At 32.6% G+C, this 9,729-nt stretch overlaps 1 protein-coding gene across 2 annotated transcripts; it reads left to right on the forward strand.

Moving 5' to 3' along the window:
• LOC109328639 (leucine-rich repeat receptor-like protein kinase PXC1) lies at positions 5,556–7,851 on the forward strand. 2 transcript variants are annotated; one of them, XM_019562202.1, is made up of 3 exons: positions 5,556–5,757; positions 5,794–6,446; positions 7,086–7,851. In XM_019562202.1, the coding sequence occupies exons 2-3, from the start codon at positions 5,807–5,809 to the stop codon at positions 7,817–7,819; spliced, it is 1,374 nt and encodes a 457-aa protein (XP_019417747.1). In that variant the 5' UTR covers positions 5,556–5,757; positions 5,794–5,806; the 3' UTR covers positions 7,820–7,851. The 2 variants fall into 2 exon arrangements, with proteins under 2 accessions (XP_019417747.1, XP_019417746.1); XM_019562201.1 differs by having other exon boundaries at positions 5,556–6,446.

Genomic DNA, 9,729 nt, shown 5'->3' on the forward strand with positions numbered 1-9,729 from the left:
CCATTTATTTACAAGTAAAAAACAAAAACCAAAAGGATTTTCGTATTTCTATGTGTTGTACGTATCTTATCAACTCCTATGACTAATTTTAATGAGCAAGTATCTTCTTCGGTACCTAAGAGATAAGTACTATAAAATAACAAACAGATTATAATATTTTATTATTTTATTTATAATAAAATAACATTTTTATTATTAAAATAAAAGGAGAAAGAAAGACTTGTCTTTCAGGCACCAGTGATGATTCTTATTCAATTCCATTATTACTTTCACTATACTATATTTAATATATTTAATGTGTTTGATTTTTGAAAAAATTGAACTAAAAGAATTAAAGCTTTGATATGACTTAAATAGGCATGACATTATACGCTCATTATGTTAGTAAGAGTATTCACAATGGTGCAATTCACTTTTTCGCTCTTAAATGAACCATATTGATTATTTTATATTTGTTTATATTTTCAAATAACTTAAGCAACTCAAACCAAAATTATTTTCAATGGTGCAACTCTATTTTGTTCTTAAATGGACCACACCAACATACTCATATTTATATTTCTTTCTTGTAACAATTTTCTTTTTCCATTTTTTAATGTTGGCTCACAACTTTAAGAACGTTACTTATTTAGCTTACTGTTGCGAAATAAGAACAAAAACGACTCCTCTCTAGTAGTGAATTTAAACGAAGAACGAGTTTATTTATTACGAGTGGTTTTTTTTGTTACTATTATGAGTGCTCTGATTCCATCATGTTGATACCATATGCATGTTGATTTTTATTATTGATTTCGATCACTTCAAGGTTGGTGTGAGAATAACTTTGCTTGCTAATGACTTAAAGTGTAGACCTCTTTTTTCTTCCACGACATGGAAAGAAATGGAACAGCAGACAAATCATGTAATGACCCACTCTCTTTTGTTGAAAATCTCAAGAGTTTGCCAAAGAAAATAAATCATGTTCATTCTGGTTAAAGTAGAATAAATAAATTGCAACGATACGGTCTATGACTCTAGTCCACAGGTTAACAAAAATGGGATCCAATTTCAAGACTTCATTAGATTAGATAATATTATATTCAAGAAATTCCATATTGAATTATAGACGGAGAAAATAGAATAAATAAATTGCAACCATATGGTCAGTGATTCTAGTCCATATGTTAACTAGCAAGTTACCTGTGCATTTGCACGAGACAATATTTTTTTGCTGTATGATTAAGAACACACATTTCTCATGCATTCGACTGGATAAAAACACATATTTCCTAAACAATTGTTGGTTTCATGCATCTTAGGTAATTGTGCACATTTTAAAATGATGTAGGTTATTATTGATTATATCAATTTACGGAAAAGTTATAGTGGTATTATCGTTATTCATTAACTCATTAATTAAGCAGAGGATATGAAAGGTCAAATGAGTATAGGTTAGCTTTGATCATGTGTGGTAGGATGTATGTGAGGAAGTGAAGTCTTTTAGGAGGGAATTATTTTGCTGAGAGTTTGACACGTGGCATGGAGGAACTTTATTTTCTTATATAGTTATAGACAAGAGTGGGATCCAATTTCAAGAGTTTATTAGATCGAATAATGTTAGGTTTATTCAAGTGTAAAGTTTTATATTGGATATGCGGGGAGGAGTGAAAGAATTTATAAGTAGAAAAGACTCATGAAACTAATGTCTAAAGGTTTTAGTTCAAGACGTGATGTCTCGCTTGTGGCTCTCCAATCTTCCCATACACCAGTAACAATGGAACTCACCGGTGGTTGGAGACTCCCCGGTCGTACTCTGGTCCAACAAGTGGTATCAGAGTCGATGGTTCAGCTGGGACATGGTGGACTTAAGCGAGAGCGGACTGAAAACTATGATACCCACACTTGGGGGGAGATTGTTAGTTTATTCAGGTGTGAAGTTCCACATTAGATATGCGGGAAGTAGTGAAAGAGTTTATAAGTAGAAAAAACTTATAGAACTAATGTCTTAAGGTTTTGGTTCAAGACGTGGTCTGAAGTGTCTCACTTGTGGCTCTCCACTACTCATATACCTCGATAATCTCTGAAGCACGGATTCGTCAAACACCCTCGCGTGTCGGTGTCCGACACGTATCTAACACGGATACGCTCGGATTTGTGAAAGATAGTATCCATAGAGTATCCAAAAAATAAAAAAATAAAATAAAATAAATAAATATCATGTATCAGATTCGTTTCCAATAAAATATAGGATAATATAGATTTGTTTTCAATAAAATATATGATAAGATAGATTCGTTTTCAATAAAACACCAACTTATTTAAAGGCCACAAAGAATCATACCAACGTACTATCACACCACATTGACCCTCCAATAGTCGGTCCACAATACCGACTCTCCGATCCACAACATCACCGTCAAGGAGGAGATGAAATTAATACTATTTCTCTTTCCAGGGTAGACAATAAGCAATTTTATCAGTCATTCTACTATATTTTCTAATTTTGATACTTGGTTGGAGGACAATGATTTTCAATTTCCATTATATTTTTTACTTTTGATATTTTGATTTTCACTTATAATTATCATATTTTATGTGTTTTTTATTATTTTATATACGTATCTGTATTCGTGCTTCATAGTCGGTAATAATGGAACTTCCTGGTGGTTGGAGGCTCCCCGATCGCTGTCTGGTTGAACAAGTGGTAAGGACTCAAGTGTTGAGTTTGGCCCTAAGACAGATGCCGACAATATCTCTGTAGATATTGAGAGAATGATTTCCTAATAGCGTGTTTGAGACGTCATAGTGAATGATATTAATTGTTAGCAAATTCACAAAAGCACATAGGCGCTGACTGACTTTAATATAGGGTGTAACATAGGTATTGCCTTTGATGCAAGGTGTAACACGAGCATTGATAGAGATGAAGAGGTGTGACATAAGTATTGGCTTGGATGCAAGGATGTGAAACAAACATTAGTTAGCATTGACGCAATATGTGTTGTACGTATACTTCTTATGGTGGAGTATGATAATTCTTTTGAACTATGATTGTCGAAGTAGACAATGATAGCGGTTGATGCTTTCTAATGAAGCTTCAAGGTTCAGTTTGACGGGTATTGAAAATGACGATTGTTGGTGAAATTTTGTTTAGATGTTTCATATATCAAAAGACTTCCTAAAAACAGGTGACTAGGTGGTATGTTTCGTTTGATGTCGGTACAAAAAGCTATACTACAAGTTTGGATAGCTATACTCTTGAATTATTTATCCAAAAATAAATTAAAAACACAACATGCATCCATTTTTTTTTTCCTTTGAATTCATTATCCAAAAATTCACATCACCTTAGCAAAAGGAAAAAACTGGTATGGTGTGGATCTAGTGTCTTAAAGAAATGGTCCTGAATGAGGAAATTAATTCTTTTCTGAAAGAGCAGCACTATTGTTATGAATAGTGAGTAGAAAAAAGGAAGATAAACAGAAACAAGAGGAAGGTAAAATTATTTTAGATACAATGTTCTGGATGAATGTCAACAGTCAAGCATCTTTACCCTTCTATAATAATTCAAAAAATTGACCTTTGCACCAGTGGGCACCAAGAGTTTTTCTTTTTCATCTTTATTAAGACCTTATCAAAAGCATCATTGCAGGCACATGTACAATCATGACAAGAATTAACGACTTGTTTGTACACACAACACATTTAGGAGATGAAGATTAGGGAAGTCATTAAAGAACATGTATATATCCATGGTTAGAAATAACATTTGCAATTTAGGTCACCATGCATATAAATCACTTAAATTAGGGTAAGCATATCCTCTTGTAAAAAATAATGAAATATCACACTACATCCAACCTAAATATGAGCACGGCGAAATTGTGGGTTACCACTATACAATTAAAAGAATAAATAAAAATTACATAAAATTAAAAAAAAAATCTTATTTTACTATTATATTTTTTTAAATTACACAACAATCTAACAATGCAAACAATTTATTATTCCAAATCTTCAAGTACAATCTAAATTCAAAATATAATACTTAATAATTAAGGTTATAATAGGTGTGGACTACACGTCATACCCATTAGAAAAGTCTATGGGCGAAGTGGACATTTTGGGTTAATGGAAAAAAATTTATCTCCTGCCCACTCAATAACTATGGTAGGCCCATAAACATAGCCTAAATTGTCAATAATAATTGCAATCATTGTTTTAAATTGTGATTAAGTTGTATTTCTCACAATTGCTACACGGCTACCATTATAATCATAATGTTGTGGTTGTAATCGTGGTTGCAGAATTAAGTTTAAAACATTAATTTTGATTTAATTGGATACAATAAAAACATAGATGAATTATCACAAAAGTTTGTCCTCAATGTTGTCTCATCTAATAAAAATTTGACAAAGAAATAAACATATTATTTTAACTTTGTTTTTCATTGCTCAAATTATTTTAACAAGTGTTGAAATTTTATTGGATAAATATGGTTGGAGATAATTTTTTGTGACAGCTGATTTGTAGACCACGATAGGAATTCAAGTTAGTTTGAGTAGATAATGTGTATATCATACTATCACTAAAACGTTTACTTATCATACTCAGCTTGAGAATTACAACATGATGCATATTCTAGCCGAGTAATGTGGGAGGATATGAGTAGGCTGCTAATATATTCTCCATATAAACCAATTTATTTTTTAGTGTAAATACACTATTAGTATAAAGATTTATATTCATTTATACATTATACATAATTTATTTATAATATTGTTTTAAGAGCAAATGATGATAAAATATGAATAATGAATAATACAATAACAAAATATCAAATTCATAAGCACATAATTTTTTTTTTCTTTTATTCTTGTGTGTTGTGCACATGCGTTTGGCCCATTTATAAATTCATTTACAAGTCAAAGTGGAAATATAATTTCAGATTCCAATGGTAGGTGAGAATGAAGACTTAATACTGTCGGATAGCTCGCCATTCTTAGTGGAAACTTAGTGCATCCAGAAAATCAGTTTCAAATCTCCATTGGGATAAAAAGGGCTTCATGGCTCTCAAATCTCAATAACCTCATACTCAACAAAATTGCTGTACCAAAATGTTGTACAAACTGGAGCAGGTTAATTTTGAGAGTAATTTTATGGTACTAAAAAGAAAAAGACAGGATCAAGAAGCATCACATTATTTTCTTTTCTTTTACCCCTTTTCAGAACAAAAGCAAAAGAAAAAGTGAAATATCATCATTCAAAATTTAAAGAGTGGACAACAGCAATCATTCACACAACAACCATCATCCCCTTGCAAATCCCATTCATACAAAAAAAAGTTGTTGTCTCATAATATATATTATATATATATATATATATATATTTATTATCTTACACTAATAATAATAAAGTAAAACTAAAAATAATAATAAAAACTTCAAAGTTTTAATAGACATAACATGTTTTTTTGATTAAAACAAAACATATGAGATAGAATATGACATCCCCATAATTTTAATCATATCATATATTCCCCAAGTCCAAAATATATAATAGTAAGACGAACTCTCTCTTTCCCAAGTTTCCCTAACATAAAAAATGCACACTCCCTTCTTCCTTTCTCTCTCTAATCATGCTACATGAAAATCCTTCCAATTTTTGTCTTAGATTCTCACTCTCCAAGAACAACCTACTCCACTTCTTATACTAATTTTGAAACAAAAAACACTCTCATTGTTTCCACTTCCGGCCTGACACCAACAAAAACAAGAAAACAAAGACAAACATTCCCAACATCATGAACCATCTTCATCTTCATCTCATGAAAATGTTCATCTTTTTAATCTTTACACCATATCTCACACTTAGCCTACACCATAATGACACTAATGCCCTCACCCTCTTCCGCCTCCAAACCGACCTCCACGGCTCCCTCCTCCGAAACTGGACCGGCATCAACGCCTGCTCCACCGCATGGCGCGGCGTCCGTTGCTCCTCAAACAACCGAGTCATCTCTCTCTCCCTTCCTTCCCTCAACCTCCGTGGAACTCTCGACCCTCTCACCGCCCTCACCCACCTCCGCCTCCTCGACCTCCACGACAACCGCTTAAACGGCACCGTTTCTCCTATCCTCACGAACTGCACCAACCTCAAACTCATATACCTCGCCGGAAATGATATCTCCGGCGAGATACCGGAGGAGATAGCCTCTGCCAAGGGCCTTCTCCGCCTTGACCTCTCCGATAATAACTTACGTGGCGTAATTCCGAAGGAGATTTTGCAGTTGCATTACCTTCAGACGTTAAGGTTGCAAAACAATGTTCTCACTGGTTTTATACCTGACCTTTCAGCTTCCATGGTTAACCTCGAAGAATTGAACATGACTAACAACGAGTTCTATGGACAAATACCTGAAACCATGCTTAAGAAGTTCGGGGATGTGAGCTTTTCCGGCAATGAAGGTCTTCACTTATGATAACCCACTATATTAGTTTATTTGGATTCAAATTTAGTTCAATTTTCATAACAACATTTTTTTATTAATAATTGTTATGTTTTTTATTAATTATTTTTTACCTTATTTCAACGTGGCTACAGAAGAAACCTATTTAAAAATAAGTTGTGTTTAACTTCTTTCAAAAATGCTAAATGGTGTTAAGTTTTGTTGTGATTACAGTTACAACTGCATGTTATTTTATAGTGTAATACTAAATTATAATGATACGGTTATATTGGATTATAGCTTAATTATATTGGACCATATTTAATTACACCAAAATTTAAAATTAGTTTGTAATAATAAAATAATTAATATTATTATAATCATAATTCATATCTCATTGGCCATAATTATAATAACTGCAATCATTATTACCATCACAATTTAAAAATAAGGGAAAGTTTACTAAAATGAGACTATAATGTTGAGAAAAGTGCAAGAGGTTGTAATTGTCTGAAAAGTGGTAGCAATTAAATGGTAATGGAACAAGTGTTTGATAAGTTATTTCTCAAAAATACTATTTTCTCAAAAATGCTAACCCTTTTGTTCTTAGTAAAACTTTTGTTGAGTTTGACAACGTCCTTCACTTGAACTTGTACAGGTTTATGTGGTGCAACTCCATTTCCAGCTTGTTCATTTACAAACACTTCTAACCCATATCCATCTTCTCCCGAACCCGATTCAACTCAAACGGTTCCATCAAACCCAAGCTCATTGCCACTAACAAGCGTGGTAGCCAGACCTGAAACCCAAACTCACAACAAAGCGTTGAGCCCAGGAGCCATTGTGGCCATTGTGGTAGCAAATTGCGTAGCATTGCTTGTGTTGACATCATTCATTGTAGCTCATTGTTGTGCAAGAGGAAGAAGAAGCTCAAACTCTATGGTAGCAAATGAAGGAGGAGGTGGTAAAAGAAAGAGTGGAAGCAGTTATGGGGGTGATAATAAGGTGTATAATGCAAATAATGGTGCTGGTGGTGTTGAAGATAGTGATGGAACAAGTGGAACTGATAGGAGCAAGCTTGTGTTTTTTGATAGGAGAAGTGGGTTTGAGTTGGAAGATTTGTTGCGTGCTTCTGCTGAGATGCTTGGGAAGGGTAGTTTGGGAACTGTGTATAGGGCAGTGCTTGATGATGGAAGCACTGTGGCTGTGAAGAGGCTTAAGGATGCTAACCCTTGTGCTAGGCATGAGTTTGAGCAGTATATGGATGTTATTGGGAAGCTGAAGCACCCTAACATTGTTAGACTCAGAGCTTATTATTATGCCAAGGAAGAAAAACTTCTTGTCTATGATTATCTTCCTAATGGGAGCTTGTATGCTCTTCTTCATGGTTAGTTTTACTTTTTCATTAGTCTTCAACTTTTCATACATTGGACTTCTTTCTGTTGACTATAGAAGTAACTAATTTTGGTATTGATAAGCTTGGAAATGAATGGCTCAACCATTAATATTTCAACAACCAAGAAACGCATAATCACTCAACCATTAATATTTCAACAAATGAAGAGACGCGTTACTACTTCACCATTAATTTCTCGGATGCTTAAAAAGTCATAAAACATCAACAACGCATAATTAAGCAAGTGCGGTTACTATGTCATCTTCAACAACGCTTCCTTAAATCTGCGATGTTGCATATATTCACATCAACAGCGCTTTCTATCAAATGCGCTGTTAAAAATAAATCATCCAAATCAGCGCTAACGTTACTGATGTTCAACAGCGCATTATCAAGAATGTGTTGTTGAAGTTACACAAATTGACAGTGCATGCTTTATTATGCGCTGTTGATGTTCTTCCGCCTCATTTTCAACAACGTCGTTCAAAATTGCGTAGTGTATAATCAATCAAGAATTATTGTTGAATGACCGTTGATTATTACGATATTTGGCGTAGTGTATAATCAATCACAAATTATAGAACTATTGTTTGCACACAATTCGGACTTAGCATAGACTAGTATTATTTTAACAACTAGAATAAAGTAATGTATTGATAAAGGGTTCACAAATTACAACTCTTCCTATCAAACTTGCATAGTGGAGTAAATATGAAAACAAAAGAGTAAGGGTTAGTTTGAGAGTTGGATTTTGGAGGGGAATGAAGCAAAAGGAAGGGTTTGAGATTCATCTCACAAGCGTATTTTATGACTCTCAAATCTTCACTTTCACTTCATTCCACTCCAAAATCCAACTCATAAACTAACCTTAAGAATTAAATAGAAAATGTTTGAGTATTAGGTAACCATTTTGCTTAATGCTATTAAATGAATGAATGAACAAATGTTCAAAGTTAATGTCAATAACTTTCAATGCATTTCAGATGTTGTTCTCTTCGAGTATGTTTCTCTCTGTTGATTATTCATGGATAAGGCTATTAGTAGATTGTTCATAAACCAAAGTTATTGCAGTAGTTGTTGCAAGGTTGTAGAGCTTTATTATTTTAATTAATGTCTCTTGAGGAACATAACTTTAGCAATCGAGTTCTTCTTCTCTTTCCTTTTGTAGTTTCATTAATGCTTAATAGTTATTATGGGTAAAGTAAATTATAATTATACTGGGTAAGTTTATTGAAATTACACAAATCATTCATCTCTTTTTTAAACTTACACAAATCAACTCTAATTATATATATAAATTACACTGATTATCCCTGGAAGAAAAATAAGTGTGATTCTTAAACAAAAAATGATAACGAATGTAATTAAGTCAAACAAAATATAGTATATTGATAAGACAATTCAAAATAGTGTAAGAGTCAATGTTTAATCATTATTTTTTGTTCGTAACAAATTGCATTAGTACTTTATAAGGATGTGTTTAAAATATTCTTATAATATATTGCAACTAGCCATAATAATTAATAGACAATAATTTTTAATTTGTCTTCATAATATATCATATTTTGTTTAATTTAATTACATTATTTACCATTTTTTCTTTAAAAAATTATATTTATCTCTCATGTAATCAGTATAATATACATATATAATTAAAGGTTTGTGTAGCTTTAAAAAGTATGGATGAGTTATGTAATTTGCATGAAATAAGGTGTCACTATAATTTACTGAGTAATATTAAATGAATTAGAGCAGTTGAAACCTGTTGATGTGATATAAACTAGCCTTTTTGCAAAACAATCGAGAAACATACTCGTGCAGTAGAGAGCATTTCTTTTAAAACAATCAAGTGGTTTTGCTTTTAGCAAATGGAGATGGGCGTTGGTTCAAATGGTACATGTTTGAT

Source organism: Lupinus angustifolius, chromosome LG15, assembly GCF_001865875.1.
Source record: "Lupinus angustifolius cultivar Tanjil chromosome LG15, LupAngTanjil_v1.0, whole genome shotgun sequence".
In the NCBI taxonomy this organism is placed as follows: domain Eukaryota; kingdom Viridiplantae; phylum Streptophyta; class Magnoliopsida; order Fabales; family Fabaceae; genus Lupinus; species Lupinus angustifolius.